The following is a 19,391-nucleotide window of genomic DNA, read 5'->3' as shown; positions in this document are numbered from 1 at the left end:
TTAGTTACTTACCGATGGACTCAGTTTATCAATAATCATCTCTAGCAGATTACTATCAGCAAGCCACTGCATCACATCCAAAGAATTGGGATACATGTGATCATCAGCACCTACAAGGCGCACCATAATCTGTGGAAAGTATAGAGTGCAAAAGAACATTAAGCAGAGTATTGTTAAATCACAACAGCATCAGCAAAGTGTTAACAATTGCAAATTAGACACTAACCTCCATAATGGATGTGATACCTATCAAATCAACCAGCTGGCTAAAAACATCCTGATGGGACTGTGAAAGAGCAATATGAAATTTACTAAGTAACTGTTATGATATTGGAAACTAGCAACTACACAATATTACATCTGAAATGCTAAAACTACAAACCCATGAAACGGACAACACTTTATAAAGCCCTTAAGCTTAATCGCTTGGAGATTGACTTGAAACAAATGAAAATACAAATAATACATTAAATTTGATGCATTTAAAAGTTTAAACACAAAATAATTTCATCAAGGTGTTTATGATACCAAATAGGGAAGCTGCAACCTTAAACACATTCTGCAGCACTGCAGTGTATTGTTATGAATAAACAAGAGCATTGAACTCAACACTGAGAGTCTTGGAACAAGAGCACCATAATCGTGTTTCTATAATTCCAAGTAGATCTAGAGAGAAAGAACTGAATAGAACTCTTACTTCTGATAACATAAACAAGCATTTAACTTACCTGAACATAAGTCATTAGCGGGACTGTCTTCCGCAACATGAGACAAACCACAACCTGCAGCCAAGCAAAAATTTATCAGGCAAATTACAACTGGGTAAACATGCATGCAGCATAAACTAACCATGATATAGACCAGATATAGTGATTACAGCAAGATTCCCTCACCTTGCTGAAATACCCTGCCAGAACAGCACTATGAGGGCGCGTTGGTTCCAGAAAGGAGAACAGTAAATCCATTAGCTGCAATTGTAACAAAATAATTTAAGATTGAACATGCATATGTCACAGAAATAGCAACCTGTAGACATTTATAGAGAGCGGTAATAAGAACAATCGATGCATACCCCTTCTTCCTCCACCAAAGTTTTAAGAATAACATCGATTTCACATGTGAATACTTCACAGGCAATGAAGGGATATCTATAATTGAAAAAAATAATGAGCAAGCTAATAAATATTACTTTAATTAATATTAATATAACAGAAACATAATAAAGTAGAAGGCCTATAGATTCCAAACACAATTTCATACTTCAAGCTACGTTTGCTCTCAGCATCCTCCGGAGCCTCATCAACGATATAGTGGAGTAGCTGTTCCACCTGAGCTCTCTCCCGCAGACTAAAAGAAAAGCATTACAAGTTTAAATACAACTACATCTGTATAAAATCCAACATCAGAGAGATATAACCTAGCACAAAGATAGTTAGATAACGATAATTACAAATTTATAAGGCGGCTATTCAATGCTTTGCATTCTTGGATTATATCATCCTCGTCAAGAAGCTCTTCCAAAGTAAAATTCTCCTTGTCCAACACTGTCTCCAACTGCAAGAAAATTAAGCAGAGAAGATGGTCAGCTTACCACATCAAGTACGATATTTTACTATCATCCTCTCATGCAAACCAGAAAAAATAGCAAGATATCGATAAATTTCATGCAATAGTAAAAACATGTAACATGAAATACGCCAACTAAAAAAGGTCAGAACAAAAGAAAATCTTTGATCTATAACTTAAAAAGCAAGTTTAAGTGGTATAACTCCTATGAAGCATAATTAACACAAGATGAACTAGGTGAAGCTGAAAATCAGTACATATCTGAACAGAAACACTACAAACTTCAATAAAATACATTTCCTCTGTAAATACATAACTAAAACAAGTAACATAAAAGACACTCAACTTTTGGATTCAATCGAGCCAAAAGTAACAGCTCAATTCACCAAATTGTATGCAAATAAAAGAACATGTAGCACGATATACTCAAACATAATAAAAGAGAACAAAAGCACATCTTTGATCTTTAACACAAGTAATATATGTGTATAACTCATAAACTGGCATACACCTCCGTAAACTTCAACAAAATACAATTTTCTATTGTAGCTCAAACGATTAAAACAAGATAAATAACAAACACTCAAGATTCAGAATTAACAAAAAACACTTACTCCACACAAATTCCGTAAAAAATAATTAAAACCGTGAAATTCATACATCATAATCCAATCACATTAAAATCAAGAATTTTCTTTTGTACCTCATGCGATTAAAACAAGCTAAACAACAAACACTCAATATTCAGAATTAACAAGAAAACACTTACTCCACACAAATTCCGTAAAAATTAATTAAAAAGGAAAAACTCATTCATCATAATCCAATCACATTAAAATCACAAATTTTATTTTGTAGCTCATACGATTAAAACAAGTTAAATAACACACTCTCAAAATTCAGAATCTACAAAAAAACACTTACTCCACACAAATTCCGTAAAAATAAACGAAAGCAAAATTCAATCATCATAACCAAATCACATTAAAATCACGAAAACAAGTGATAACAAGCATTCTAAACAAAGCAAGCAACCACAACACAAATCTAACATCTCTTACGACTAATTTACACAAAACTGAGCTAAACTCAATCCATCAACAAACAATCTAACGACAAACACAAAAAGCTAAAATCAAAGCAAAAAAAACATAGAATAGAATTATGAACAATTAATGAATTAAATTGAATTAAACAACGATTAAAAGGACTTACAGGTGATGTAGCAGAGAGAGAAGTGAGTTTCCAGAACATGTTGAATCTATGTGTGTGTAAATGTGTGCAATTGTGTGTGTGTATGAGCTAGGGTGGATCTAAGAGGCTTAAATTGAGAATAAAAGAGGAGAATAAATGGAGAAATTGATGAGAATTGGGGAAGAAATTGAATTGAATAGAGTAAAAACAAACCCTAGTTTTATTTAAATCATTTTATTTTTGTTTTGGAGAAGATCGAATAGGGAGAGAAAGGGGAGGGGACTATGGTAATATATGAGTGCAAAATGTGGTCCGGAATTTAATGGAAATATTTCAAGATTGTAAAATGCATTATTATTTTCTTTGGAAAAAAAATTAGGCTTATATGCTATATATTTAAATATATATTTTACTAAATTTACAGGGTCTGCGAAAAACAAACTCACAAACTAAGATGACAAAAATTAAGTTCTTAACCACTTTATTTTGAAAAGATGATGATATACTAATCCTATTTTTTGTCATATGAACACAACATATTACCCTTTTTTAGACCAACAAGTTATACCTAAAATTGTTTAATTTGATTTGATTTAGCTAATAATATATTGTGTGGAGAAAAATATAAACATACTTGTTTTTCATATATTGATTAACTAAACAAATGATTTGAGGTTGTTAAAATTTAGTAAGTAAAATGTTAAAATTTGAAATTTAGTATAAAATTTTCGCAAACACTTACACATTAGAATATATGTATAGTATAAGTGGAGTTAATTCTATCTTTTATATATATATGTGTGTCCTATTTTTTGTTGTAAAATCAAGGTGTCAGTTTTCTTAATTGATGATTGTTATAGTTAATGTTTCCCTCGATCGTAAACATAAGTAAACATATATTATATATTATATACACCAGATAAAGACAAACTCAATGTATAATTGAATAAAAAAACAAGCTTAATCATATAGTTGAATATATATAGTGAGATGTATATTACATATACCAAAATAACAATGTATAATTAAACAAACATAATCACATATACATCACATATTTCAAATTAACAAACTCAATAGTATAATTGAAAATATATATATATATAATCAGGCATACTACACATATTAAAACAAATTCAGATGATATTAAGTTAAACATATGCGATGAGAATACTCGAATCATGACCCCTATAAAAAATGAGAATATTAGATAAATTATTTTATAATTGAATAAATCACTAAATTTCATAATTATATAAAAAAATCATGTAATTTATTAATACAAATTTCGGATTTAGTTTAGAAAATAATTCTCTAGTCATATAACTATTTGAGTTTGACTCTCATCAATGATAAATGTTTATTTTTTAGACCAAACATTTAAGTATGAATAAACATATAATTTCGTGTATCTCTACCATTTACAATATTTCAATTCACAAACTATCATTTGTTATAATAAAATCTTGTTTTCGTTATAATACGTGCATGTCCGTAAAATACACTCGCAACATTAGTTAAGAAGTCAAAAATGAGCAGTAGATCGGTCATTCCATTTCCATCTTCTTCCCCAAGTCCAAATCCATCATTGATAATGGTTTGCAATATAATAGGAGTTTTCCATATAATATATATAATGACTAATTTAAAAATAAAAATTAAAGATTGCTTACCTCAAAAATTCCCCAACCCATTCTGGCGATCTCTTTCTTCCATTCTAGACGATCTGCATCGTATGATGTTTGCATTCAAGCTCTGGATCATTAATAGTAAATAAATTAGTAAACATTTTTTGCTAAAGTATTTCAAAATCAAAAATATAAAATCAATAAAATATTATTATTTTCTACATTTTTATAATGACTTGTCTTCTTGACAGTTTTCGCTGACGAATGTCTTATTTCAACAAAAAAATGAAATACATAAACATTCTTATGTTGTTTTTTAAACCCTAAATATGTGTTAATAACATGTATTTTTTATATATCCACTAGTTTATTGAGTTAGGAAAATTACTCAATACTTAAACTTTATAATGTACTATGAAAATGTGTTTACAAAACATAATATCAATCTTATGATATTTTGTGGTCCAATGTTTGCAGCATTATGCAAAATTATTTCTATCATAAATTTTTTAACATTTTATTGTGAATTATATATATAGTCAGGGGCGGAACCGCAATCAGACCATGAGTGTATTATGTATTTTATGTACCAACAACTTGTTGAAGGGTAAAACAACCTCTGTCATGTGTTAAAAGCTGACCCGTAAAATAGCCTATGGCACAAGTTGAAAAAGAAATTAAGAAACTTAATTGTACTTAAAAGGTACTTAAAAGGTCTGAAAGCCCAAAAAAACTAAAATTAAACAACAGCACAAGCAATCAAGCACATCTACCTCGTTTTTATGTCTCTATGTGCACTTTAAAGCACGTAACCTTCTCCGTTCAATGTAGGCTCAATCACAAATAGTAAAGATCTCAATTTTTATATAATATTAATGATCATATAATTTTTTGTCTTTCTTCTCTTAAATCTTATGTGATCATTTTGTTGGCCCCCTCATGTTTTAAGTCTGCGTCTATCCCTGTATATAATTTAGTTAAATAGGACAAATGAATGTTTTTGCTTATATACACACACATAAAGAGACATGTGAATTATACTTCAAATTTATACAATTTAAATTGAATTTGAACATTTCTTTATGACATATATACAGTTTCACTTTCACAATTAATTTCATAATCTAATTATACAAAATCGGTAACAAAAGTAGGAATGCACATTTTAATTTCATGGTAAGAGCTTGGCCTTTCATAAGATCACATGACTCGTAATTTACATCAAATTAGCCTAACTCCATAACGCAATCAGTAAATATTTCATATTAGATATCTAATTTAAGTTATATATCATACATGATCTAAGACAAAAAAAAGTATGTGTCAATAAAAATCAAAAGAGGGTGTATATTAAGATTATAACATTAGAGGAGGAATAATACTTAGCTTGTAAAGATGATATATATACCAAGTAAGAGTATAAGTTATGAACTTACCAGATCTGACTAGATTCAGAATTGCTTGATATGCTTCTTTCCTTAATTTTAATGGGAGCAAAAGAGCAATCGCCGTAACGCTACTTCAAGCGAGAAAGAAAGTTGTGTGTAATTTTTAATACAGAGTGATAGCCGCAGGATAAAAATTACGAATGTTAGCCCCAAATTGAATATGTATACATACACATATAATATACATATGCAAGCCCTTGCATGTCACGTGTAAAGCACGAGTATAGATACAAAAATATAAATATGTCATTATATAATAAACCGATTCTTCATTTTATTTATTACATTATATATAATTGCTTTTTTACATTTTATTAGATTTAATTTCCTGTTACCAGACGCGGAGATGATAATTTTGCCAAATATGTTAATTTTATGATAAGAAGTTGGCCTCTTATATCTTTCCGAGACTTTTACTCAATAATTTGGCCATATATGTTAATTTTATGATAAAATGTTAGCCTCTTATACCTTTCCGAGACTTTTACTCAACATCAAATTGGTTGAGTTCCATAATCCAATTCGATTTAACTATTATATCAAAATTATATTATCTATTTTGTATAAACGAAGACAAAAATAAGGCGTCGAGCAAAATAATACAAAAGTGGATGTATATTTAGTATAGAAATATTAAAAGATGAAGTATATTTAGGTGTTTAAAAAGACGTAGATGTCACCTGAAGGTATAAGCTACCAATATACCAAATTTAATTGAATTCAAAGTTGTTGAAAAATATATTTTGTTTGAAGTGTGAGACAAATGATAACCATTGTGATGCTACTTCAAAAGAAAAAAGAGAGAAAAAAATTGATTACACAAAATGAGAGGCACATTGTGAGAAATAGAAGTAACTAAAATAATAAATTATAAAAATTATTAGAAAATCATTTTACAAAATTTAAAGTATAACTAACAAGTCTGAGACAATAGCGGTGTTATTGGTACATCAATGTTAGTGTTAGGTCCAAAGCATACATACAGAGTGGGGTGAATGTATGTTTTTCAATTTTAACCGACTAAATGCAGCGGAAAATAAATCAAACGAATACACACAATTTTCTGGATAAATATTCTTTTATTCAAAGTATAAATACCCAGAGATTTCCTCATGACATGGAATACACAATAGTATATGCTACGAATCACTCTAAAGAGATAAAGGTTTACCAAACGATAAGGAATACAAGCTATAAAGATATATCTAGTGAGTGTTATCAGTATGTAAGACTTTAATTGATCGGTATATATTTTGACAGCACTTCTCTCTACAATTTCAATAAATGAAATCGAAATAATCTCCGTGAATTTAATTCGCCAGAGCTTCGATGTTGAGTTATTGAGAAGTGATGAAGAGAGAGGTGTTGATTTGACTGATTGTGTAGGCTCTAGATCTTATTGTAGGTTGGACAAGGGGATAGGGTGATGTGGTAGCTTGTAGTCCACTAATTTGAATTGCCAGGACGCTACAGGAACCAAGAACCGTGGCGACTGGGCATTTCATCTTGTATTCCTTGAGATCTTGATGGCGACTGAGGTATAAACATCTTTAAGCTAGAGTTTGCTTTGAAATTTAAGTCTTGGAACCAAAAAAATCTAGTACGAATGGTAATGGAGTCACAGGTGTAGCCACAGGGCGACATGAAATAAGAATCACGACGATATGGCATTTTGATTTATATTCGTTGAGTTCTTGATGGAGACCGAGGTATAAACATATAATGGAAATATTTTACTTGTCAATTGAAGTCCTGGAGCCAACAAGAATCATAAGGAATGTTCTTGTAATTGTGATCCACTAAAGCCTTCTTGTCCCTAAACCCTTAACCTCCGTATTCATAGTCTTCAAAGTTGTTCCTTTTCCAATCTTCAGATTTTTGAATCTTCATACTATTCATATGACATTATGCTTCAATATAAATCCTCACTTAACAATCTTCCTTGAGTAATACTAAGTTTTCTTTCACGGATCATTGACGCCTAGTGCAGTGGTCTGGTTCACATGTGACTAGTTCCGCTCTCAGGCATTTGTATTATAATCTTTTCATTACATTGTTAAGTATTCTATAGTCTTTAATCAACTTCACTTGAACCCTTGAGATCTTCACACTAACCCTAAAAACTGCTTCAAATATCTTCAACTTTATTACTCTGATGCATGAACATATTAATGAATTTTACCCGGACTTCTGTTGACGACTTCATCACTGCAATTCTCAGAACCATATGTGCATATACCAAATATTTTTTCTATATTGATTCAAGTCGAATGCATATTATAAGCAAGTCCTCATTCTATGTTGAGTTATCCAAACCAGCATTGTTGAGATATATATATAGCTTCAATCTTGCTCAATAATCTCCCCCTATTTGATTGTTACACCTGGCGTTCAAATAATAATGGAGAGACAATAATTTGGAGGATAACTCAACTAACTCCAAAAATCGATCTTCACTAAGCTTTCAACATTCAGCTTTGGACTTGTAAATAATACTATATTTACCTTATGCATCTTCTATAAACCTTCAACTTTAGCAGAGATTTGGTTCTTCTCTCCCTTAAGTAAAGTTGCAGATATATACGTCTTTCAAATATTGTCTTCAATTTTCAGATTTTCTCATAAGGCACATAGAAAATATTTTGGACTCAGAACCAATAATCTCCCCTCTAATATGAAGAAACTCCCCCTTAGTACAACAAAGGCAAAAACTTTTCTCCTTCGTATAAGAAAGACTATTTTTATATTATATCTTATAATCTATATAATATATCCCCCTTAGTTGAGTATTCCTTTAAAATTTATCAGATCAGAGGGGTAGGACCACAAAACCAAGTGAAGAGATTATATTATGTAACCATTATCTCACAGTGCAAGTGTGTGATTATTGTTTAGTGATCTCATAATGTGTTCACTCCAATACACTTAAGTATTTTTCACTTAGTCTCACAATGTGTCACTCATATAAAGCTCCAAACATCCAAGTGTTCTTGTAAGAAAATACTTTTCTTAAAAAAGTTGCCTTCCGCCTTCAAGGATGGAAACTCTCAGTCAAGAAATTCAGAAATGTTTCTTCTGAGAGGGGAAATTAGGATTATTTTAAGTGGCAGAATTCCTGATATTCCTCAACTTCTCTGAAGAAGTATACCTTATAAACTCGTCAGATAATATTAGAGTCCTCATTTACAAGTTGTAATTTTGACTAAGGTCAAAAACATTGCAAGATTTGAACTGGGATGATAATCAATGATCAATGATATGCCATTAGTGATTAAAGATTTTTTTTAAAGTCTGTGAAGAATTATCAGATTCGGTGAACCATTAGGGTCCATAATCTTAATCCAATCCAAAGATTAGAGTATAAGGCTTTGAGGGAAGGATCTAAGAATTAAGATCCAATTATTGTTAGTGACCTTGATATAGTTTAACAAAAATTGATTCGTTAATACCTTCCTTCTGTGTGAATCTCAATGTATATAAGAAATATTCAAATCAAGAGGTAGTGACTCCCATTCAGACGCCCCTGGATGACAGGAGAATTTCAATAGATTATATTTTGTTGAGAGAATGAACCTAGTAATAGTTTATATGACTTTTCAGCTCTTTATTCTTTTGAGAGAATATAGATGGGCTTATAGTTGTCTCGAGGTCTGGATACTTTACTACTTTGTGAAAGACTGAGTTGTAGGGTCTACCAATCCTTCTTTATGTGGTGCTGCTTGGCACCATCTCCTCCAGTCTTAACACAACTCCAATACCAAGCGATAATTTGTCTGACACCAAGTTGATATTTTCAAGAAAAATAAGACATATCAGAGAAAAATATGGTGAATATATCAGATTCAGGTAAGGGATACTATTTGAGAAGTGTTTAGTTCTATGACTTTGGTCAGAACCTATGGGATTTGATAGGCTCATAGTTAGTTCCTAAAATCACTGAGGGTTGAATATCATAAATTTCTAAAGTACAATATCGGAGAATTTAGAGATCAATATTAGAGTGATTCAGGAGCTCATAACCTTAGGATAAAAGCATGTTACTTACAACCACAAGGATTCATGAGTGATGTCTCGGATGATTATGCCTTTTGTTTTTTTAACAATTATATCCATTCAAATCTCATTAGCTTAGAACAGTTTATGTTGTAAGGCATATACAAAGAAGATGAGAACTACTCTAAACTAACAAGATAATATATGAGGAATACAAAACTAAGTTTAGGTCATACCTGATACATTACGTGTTTCTACTTTTTAGGGGTGAGCAAATAAAAACCGAAAAATTAAAACCGGACCGAAAAACCAAAAAATCATACCAAAAAAACCCGAAACCGACAAAAACCGAAAAAATCGTAATCAAACTGAACCGATGGAACGGTTTGGTGACGGTTACGGTTTTATCCCTATAACCTAACCGAAAAACCGAATCGCTTATATAATATATATAAATTAAAAAAAAAATTATACATAATATATAATTTAATATATAAGACCTAATATAATTAGCTATACAAAGGATGTTCAATACCTTTACTGTTGAACAGAAGCTCTAATTTAAATCTGATGCCTTGCGTGTTTAAGTTTTTTAATGTAACAACTCCTGATGCCCTCCGTATTACTACTATACACAGTGACACTATGACAGTAATCAGTAGTATGGTTGTAGTTTTTAAATTTAAATTTCAATATAAACACCATGTAATTTTGTGATAATAGAAATTGTATCATTTTTTATTTTATTTTTTAAGTTATGGTATTTTCAAAATTATTATTAATAAATTTGTAAAATAGTTTTTAGTTAAAATAAAAACCGATAAAATTTGAAACAGATAAACAGTTAATCGAACCGAAAAAAAACGTATCGGACGGTTCAGTTACGGTTAATAGGTAGAAATCGAACCGACATGTACGGTTCGATAACGCTTTTTCATAAAAACTCAGTTGAACCGACCTGTGCACACTCCAACTCCTTTTGATCAGAAAGAATGATATCCAAAAATAAAATTCATTATTAGAGACTATAATTACTAGGATCAAAGGAATTACATAGCTAAAACAAAGTAAGATGCCAGGATCAAAGTAACATATGATCAAGTATTCATCCAATGAGTACAATACGATTAGAAATTAACAAGTCTAAACCAATTGTGATATACTCCTAATATGAAAATTTTCATAACTATTTCTAGTTATGTTTCATATTCATTCTAGCATAAATATAGAAGGTCAGAAATGCACAAATTCACGAAAAGAACCTTAAATACTAACAAGGCATTAATTTTCAACTAATAAAAATACAAATCAGAGCAGATAACAATGGATACCCGTGCTAGAAAAAATATCAATATCAAAGTGTTGACATCGTATAAAGCGTACATCATGAAAGCATTCAAATAACTTATATATTATTTCAAAAGCATTAAGTTACTTACCCACTAGCATATAACATGTAAAGCATGGTAATCAGTTAGTTTCAAAAGTTTACGAACATGGAAAAATATAATGATAATAAATATGTAAACTTACATTCCCCTCAAAGCATCATCATAGTGGTAGTAAAGTTTACCCGCATCAAATTACATGTGTTGATTTTCAGTTAATTGGACAAATTCAACATGCTAAGTTCACTAACCAACTTGTTGAAGGTAGCTTCATCAAGTGGCTTCGTGAAAGTGTCTTCAATTTAATCCATTTTGGGAACATAGTACAGTTTCACAATAGTATCATTCATTATATGCTCTCTTATAAAATGATACCTTTTATCGATGTTTTTGGTCCTCGAGTGCTGAACAAGATTGTTTGAGATTGCTTTGGCACTTGTGTTGTCCCAAATGATAGGAATATTCTTCAAGTTAAGTCCATAAACTCGGAGTTGGTTTCTCATCCAAAGAATTTGAGAGCAGCAGCTTCCAGCAGTAATGTATTCAGATTCAACAGTAGATGTAGAAACTGAATGATATTTCTTATTAAACCAGGAAACCAATATTCTTCCAAGAAACTGACAGCTTCGTGAAGTACTCTTCCGATAAATCTTACAATCAGCATAATCAGAATATGTGTAGCCGATAAGATCAAAGCACGTATATTTAGGATACCAGATACCTAGATTAGGTGTACCCTTCAGATATCTAGAAATTCTTTTAACGGCTATCAGATGTAATTCCTTCAGATTAGTTTATAAATAGGCACATAAGCATGTTGCAAACATGATATCTGGATGACTAGCAGTTAGGTAGAGCAATGATCAAATCATGCCTCGGTAGGGAGTGATATCTACCTTCTTACCAGACTTGTCTTGATCAAGTTTTGTGAAAAATGCCATCGGAGTCCTTGAAGGTGATGAATCTTCCATATTATATTTCTTCAGAAGATCCCTGATGTACGTTTGACAAATGAAGATACCATCTGGCTTATGGCTCATTTGAAGTCCAAGGAAGAAATTTAACTCGCCCATCATACTCATCTCATACCTACTATGCATAAGCTTAGTAAACCTTGCACAAAATACATCATTCGTAGACCCAAATATAATGTCATTAACATAGACTTGCACAAGTATGATATCATTTTTATGCGGTTTACGAAATATAGTCTTATCTATGACACCTCTAGTGTAACCATTTTTAAGAAAATATTTCGAGAGAGTGTAATACAATGGTCTTGGCGCTTACTAAGACCATAAAGAGCCTTGAAGAGTAAATAGAAAAAAATCTTCAAACTCGGGATCTACGAAGCCAGGGGTGCTCCTTGTAGACCTCTTCTTCAAGATCACCATTCATGAAAGCACTTTTCACATTCATTTAATATACCTTGAAGTTTGAATATATTGCAAATGCTAAAAACATCATGATGGCTTCAAGTCTAGTAACTGGTGCAAATGTTTCATCTTAGTCAATCCTTTCTTCTTGAGAATATCCCTTGACAATCAGTCTTGCCTTGTTTCTTGTAATAATCCCATCTTCATCAAGCTTATTTCTAAACACCTACTTAGTGTCAATCACAAATTTATCCCTAGGCCTGGATACAAGCTTCCACATTTTCTGTCTTTTGAACTGATTGAGCTCCTTTTGCATAGCAATCATCCAATCTGTATCTCCTAGAACTTCATCTACTTTCTATGGTTCCATATGAGAAAGAAAACCAAAATAAAGACATTCATTTGCAATAGCTCTTCTAGTATGAACTCTTGCCTCGACATCACCAATGATTTGATCTATATGATGGGATTTATTCCATTTTACGGCTTTAGACAAATAAGCTCTAGATGACTCAGCGTCGATGGGAGAGAGAAGGTGAGCTAATTTATCAACCAATCAAGTGAAAGTGTTGACCTAGGGATCTTAATCTTGTCATGTATCGAAGAAGGGACTTTTTTAAGCTAAAGTGTCGACCAATGCATCCAAGGAAGCTAATTTGTCAACCAATCACAAGAAAGTGTCAACAAGCATATTCCCTAAATATTCTTTGATTTTTTTTCATTTTTTTTTGAAAGTGTCAACCTATTAAAGCTATGCGACCAAGTAATATAATGTGTCGACACATTCTTGTCTTTGATGAGATTTATGGCCTTTAACCCTCCAAGTGTCGACATGAACCAAGCTAGGGAGCCAAGATGTGACAGGAACCAAGAACCATGGCAACTGGGCATTTCATCTTGTATTCATTGAGATCTTGATGGAGATCGAAGGTTAAACATCTTCAAAATAGAGTTTAATCTGAAATTTAAGACTTGGAGCCAACAAAATCTATTACAAATGGTACTGGAGCCACATGTGCAGCCATAGGGCGGCGGGAAACAAGAATCATGGCGACATGGCATTTTGACTTATATTACTTGAGTTCTTGATGTCAACCAGGGTATAAAAATCTATAAGAAAGTTTTTAATTTTCAATTGAAGTCTTGGAGTCAACAAGAATCATAAGTAATGCTATTGTAATTATGATCCACTGAAGTCTTCGTGTCCTTAAACCCTTAAACTTGGTCTTCGTAATCTTTAGAATTGTTCCTCTTCCAATCTTCAGATCTTCAAGTCTCCATACTATTCATATGACATTGTGCTTCAATATGAATCCTTAATTAACAATCTACATTCAGATTATTGGTCTGGTTTACAAGCCACTAGCAGGCTCTCAGACCTTTGTATTATAATCTTTTAATTGTATTGTTAAGTCTTCTATAGTCTTCAATAAACTTCACTTAAACCCTTGAGATCTTAACACTAATCCTAAAAATTGTTTCGAATATCTTCAACTTTATTACTCTGAGGCATGAACATATTAATGAATTTCACCCGGACTTCGTTTGACCACTTCATCACTGCAATTCTCAAAACCTTATGTGCATATGCCAAATCTTCTTTCTGTATTGATTCAAGTGAAACACAGATTATTTGCAAGTCCCCGTTCTATGTTGAGTTATCTAAACCAGCATTGTTGAGTTATCCATATAACTTCAATCTTGCTCAACAGTTAGGAATCAAAGTAACACTGAAAGATAGTTGGTTAAATGGTTATAGACGATTGGCGCAGGAAAGGGGGGGTAGATGCAATAGTAGAGTGGTGGTGGTGGTGAAGGAGTTTTATTAGCTCGATACACGCCTATTTTGCACTAAATGTATATGAATCTATATTTATGTGTGTGTGCCTATGGGTGTAATAAGATATAAGAGAGAGGTAATGTGGTGGGGGAAGGGTGAAAGGTAAAGGAGGGCGGATGTAGGTGGGGGGAAGTAGAGATATGGGGATGAAAGATTTATTGTCAAATTTAAAAATAATTATGGTAAATTTAATGTCAAATATAAATCATAATTTTGGTAAGGAATTAAATAATATAAGAATAATTATAATTTTATTTGCACAAAATAAATTTCTTGCTAAATTATAATATTTGAACTATAGCAATTTTTTAGAATATCATTATTATTATTATTATTATTATTAATGTGTGTAATTATTTCACGTGCAAAACACATGTATATCACATGCAAAATATATGTGTAAATATATAAAATTTAAATTATATTTGCACACACACACACACATATATATATATATACAAAAATCATTATTACTATTAATGTGTGTAATTATTTCACGTGCAAAACACATACATATCACGTGCAAAACACATGCGAAAATATATAAATTAATTTATATTTGCATATATAGGCAAAAATTTAGTGAAGTACTCTTAAAATAAAGTACTAATTGAAGTACTGTATATTTTGCAGTATGTTCTACTTACAAGATATTAAAAATTTTTGCAAATAATATTTTTTGACATGTAGTACTCCAATTAGTGCTTCACTTAAGTAAGGTTGTGATTCTAGCCGGGTTGTTCGCCAAAAGTTCGAACTCATTTAACAAGACTTGACTCAACCCAAACACGTATATGAGCCGCACTCGAGCACAAGTTTGAGCTCGTTTTGTTAAACGAGTCGAGTCGAGTATGTGCCAAGCTCGACCAAGCTCGACTTGAAACTCGATAACTCAGCTCGACTCAAGCTCAAACCCGTTTATAATTTTAAATAAACCATTATTAGTTAATCTTTTAAAATATTTTAATGTTATTAAAAATTGAGCTCTTGAGCACACCCGATTCGACTCATTTAAACTCGACTTATTTGGTTTGCGAGTAAACCATGTAGATATATATTCTTTTACTAATTTTTTTGTAAATTAAATTTAAGTATTTAGGCTACGTTATATATCATAATGGTTGTCTAAGACCATGATATAATCAAGACTCAATTGAATTGTTGCCTATATACTATACTTCAAGTGAAATAATATTTTAATTGATTTTTTACATTTTTTATTATTACAAACTTTTTCTTTTAATACTAGATTTTAGTTATAGTTGTACTTAAATGAGAACAAAGATTAGAATACAAATTTTTTATGGTAAAAGTTTCGCCGTTTATAGCAATTTGAGACTTGTACAAGACATCAAATTGACCGAGATTTATACCCAATACGATGTAACTCTCTCCATACAAGATTTCAAATCTATCTTATAAGATAAAATAGAAGGTATCAAAGAAAAATTCCATAGAGGAAGCATATATATAGGATTGCAATATTTGATGATGAGTGTATTCAATAGGAAGAAGATAAATACTAACCAAGTGCAAAAGTTACCAACTTCCCAAATATAACTTTTAACACTCCTACCGTTTGATTTATTGGAAAACAAAGGGCATCCGTCGCGATAATACGCTATTTCCAGAGTTATAGAGAGATAACTGCACGAAATTGATTGTATAAAGTGAGATTTATGGTGTGAAAATTAAGAATTTCATATTAAAAGTATACACCAAAATTATTAACAGGACATTTTACAAATCTTAATACGTAACTAACCGATCTAAGATGGTGGAAATCGTCGATTAATGTTTTGATTTTGGATATCAATGTAACGACAAAGTGTCCGATATGTGGTCGTGGATGATCCAGTGGAGGCGAAGTAGATGTAAGGTAACAAGTTTAGTAGTGATGGTAAAAAGTCTGGTGATGGTAGAGTAATAGATGCGGTTACACAATTCAATTACTCTGAAGATATGTATCTATATATATATGTACACATACAAATCTATATATTTGTATGTGTGAGAAAGTGAAAGAGGTAGAAAAGAGATATGGAGAAAAGAGAGAATATGATGGCCAGGAAAGTGTGGCATGTGAGAGAGAATAGAGAGGCACGTGAAAGGAGAGAGGGGAAGAAATATGAGTGGCCAAGATTAAACGGAATTATAAAAATAAAAGTTTAATGTAACATATAAGCTTATGAAAACCGGGGGTGAATGTTTTCGTGTATTTTCAATTCTAAGAACTCTAATTATCAATTTGCGGCTGATTGATTTGTATCTTCGAAACTTTGCAAAGTAAACACATAAATTAATTTCTAGTCTACTATTTATATTAGATTAAAAAATGCTACAAGTTGTGTTTGTAAGATCCAACCCGGCTTTTTTTTTTCTAGAGAGAGAGAGAGTTCCTAAAAAATAACAGCTCCAAAACTTAACTAAGGGAGGTTTGTACATATTATATTGAGGTTTGTGCACACATATTTTACAGGAATTACACTTATTAACAATACCCAAAAATGACCAACAGAAGTTGCTTATATTAAATTGAGTAACTTATAATAAAGGCCCATTCATCTTTCGTACTGTTCTTTCAATATTCCCTTAGTCATTTTTCTTCTTGAATTTCTTCCAAATTTTATTGTAGTCTTGCCATGTGTACACTGTAGAATTTATGCCACTACATGTGAACACGTTCCAAAGTTTTATCCCTTGAAAATTTGCAGAAATTTATCTTTTATCAAGCTTAAAATTCGGCTAAGTCCCTATATATTGAACTTTATGGAGTTGTTAAACTCATCGACATAGTTCATCCATAAATTTTGAGACTTCACAATACAGTGTTATATAATATCGTGAACTTTAGTTTACCATATGGTATTTGGACTTGTTCATATCTTTACTTTTCAACATTTTAATTTGATTAGTAGTGTTGTTATTCAAGTCGAGCTCGTTTATTAAGACTCGGCTCGGCTCGAGAGTGGATAAAAGTTGCGCTCAAACAAAAAATTTTACCCGTTAATTTACCTGAGTCGATCCAAGTATACTCGAAACTCGATTAAACTCGGCTCGAAACTTGAAAGTGTGGCTCGACTCGAACCCGAACTCGTTTAAAAAAACACATTTTTCTCTAAATAAATAACAAGATGTATTATCATTTATTAGCATATAACCAAATACAGAACTCGCAAAATTTTAATAGTTAAGTTTTGTCTTCTCTACTCCTGTGCTTACTAAATTTACATTGATTTCACAATACATATACTAACAAATTTAGAAAATAAAAAGGCTAATAAGTAGTTAGTTCCGAAACTTCCAGTAGCAAGTTATAAACTTCTACTAAAATTAAAATTAGCCTCTATTATAAATGTTAAAATCCAAGAAAAATAAATAATAGAGTAGAGCATACCATCAAGCCTCCTTCATGCATTGAGACTACCGGCAAAATAAAGCATCCAAATGAAATCAGACAAGTAGCAGTCTGTACAAAAATTGTAATATTTAGATTGACTTAAAGAAAATCTTACTATTAAATAATTAATCATATAAAACAAATAATCCAAACTTCTCGATATTAAGACTTCTCGATCTTTGCCTTGAATATTTTTTCATATCCGCAACTCCTTTATTTTCAACCTTCTTCTAAGTATCTTGACACATGAATAGCCTTGAACTTATACGTAACTAATTTCCCTGCCTTATTTATACACTGGACAATTATAAATATGAAGATTTTTAGGAATTATACTTGTATAATGAAGATAACAACACTTATACTAGATATTATCTGTATGTTTGTAAACTGGTCGACTGATGTTAACCTTACACTAAATGTGATGCCCTCCAAACCCGAGTAAGAAGTTTGGGGTTCACAACACACACACACATCATATATAAACCTGTATATGAAATAATATATGCAATGGCCCTACCTTACACAACCATGGATCGCAACAAGTTAAAGTATGAACACAAGCCACTACCCTAATTACATTACATCGTACCAAATCCCAACTAGTTTAGCTTACATCTGATTAACAAACATTATTACAAACTTTCAAACTAAAAACCAAAGCAAAAGTCTCTAGCTAGCTTGATCTAACTCAACCTGGAATCCTAGCTCACACACTGGTCTGGGGATCCTTGCTACCCATAACTTCTTTCTTAACTGAAAAAGAACATAAACAGATTCGCAAGAGTGAGCTAACTAGCTCAGCAAGTCACATTGACAATACTGAGATTAAACAATGATCAAATGAAATGATTTAAGGAATCAAGTTTCTTGTTAAGCAATGATTAGAATTGGATATTCACTTTTATTTTAAAAACCAAGGTTAGGTTGTTGATCAGTCACGCACTAACCCCGAGTAAGGCACACAACTCTGCTCTATATAATGGATCCAAGACACATATTAACCTAATATGACCATGAATCTTGTCTGACCACGAATCTGGTCCATCTTTAGAAAACCATCCAATTCTATAATAACAACATAATAAACAATCTAATTCAATAAACAGAATCATAAACAACAGTGACGAGATATTTGTCTCAAAGCATAGGGTAATTCATGAGCACCATAAAGGTATAACATGGTGGGTATGAAGATTGGCTTCCAGTCTATAAGAGAATCAGATAATAGAAGAACAATGGTTTAGTGGTTACACAAGGATTAGTTATCTGATGTAGAAGGTATGAATGTTTGTACGTTAAGCAAATCCATTATAGTAATCGGTGTATGGAATGTATGTATTTGTGGAGTAGTATCGTATGTATACAGTTCATATCTGGGAATCCAAAAATCAATGGTTTACAAAGAATAAAGCTTACAGCTCAAAGATCAATTGAGGCGATCAGGGTTCAAGGGTAAGTAATTCAAATCACTTGCAATATAAAACAGGACTATTCTGAATACGTATCACAAGAAAGTTCAGAGATACCTGCCTCATCTCAATTGACTTCCACTTTA

General features: G+C 31.6%; 1 protein-coding gene across 5 annotated transcripts in view; it reads right to left on the bottom strand.

The window, feature by feature from the left end:
• LOC141689584 (uncharacterized) overlaps positions 1 to 16,486 on the bottom strand; it is a 29,236-nt gene extending 12,750 nt beyond the window's left edge. For 2 of the 5 annotated variants that reach the window (XM_074493930.1, XM_074493931.1), the window contains exons 1-8: positions 2,782 to 3,056; positions 1,451 to 1,554; positions 1,261 to 1,347; positions 1,073 to 1,148; positions 894 to 968; positions 729 to 782; positions 227 to 286; positions 13 to 129 (exon numbers count right to left, since the gene is read on the bottom strand). In XM_074493930.1, coding sequence (XP_074350031.1) covers positions 13 to 129; positions 227 to 286; positions 729 to 782; positions 894 to 968; positions 1,073 to 1,148; positions 1,261 to 1,347; positions 1,451 to 1,554; positions 2,782 to 2,820 — 612 coding nt within the window. In that variant the 5' untranslated portion in view covers positions 2,821 to 3,056. Of the gene's footprint in view, positions 1 to 12; positions 130 to 226; positions 287 to 728; positions 783 to 893; positions 969 to 1,072; positions 1,149 to 1,260; positions 1,348 to 1,450; positions 1,555 to 2,781; positions 3,057 to 4,433; positions 4,516 to 5,824; positions 5,905 to 15,960; positions 16,081 to 16,198 lie in introns of those variants that run through there. The other 3 variants (XM_074493927.1, XM_074493928.1, XM_074493929.1) reach the window with 3 other exon arrangements.
• Between the last annotated feature and the right edge of the window lie 2,905 nt (positions 16,487 to 19,391).

This window comes from Apium graveolens, chromosome 10 (genome assembly GCF_009905375.1).
Source record: "Apium graveolens cultivar Ventura chromosome 10, ASM990537v1, whole genome shotgun sequence".
In the NCBI taxonomy this organism is placed as follows: Eukaryota; Viridiplantae; Streptophyta; class Magnoliopsida; order Apiales; family Apiaceae; genus Apium; species Apium graveolens.
The sequence above is the reverse complement of the archived record's forward strand: the minus strand, read 5'-3'. Positions and strand labels throughout refer to the sequence as shown.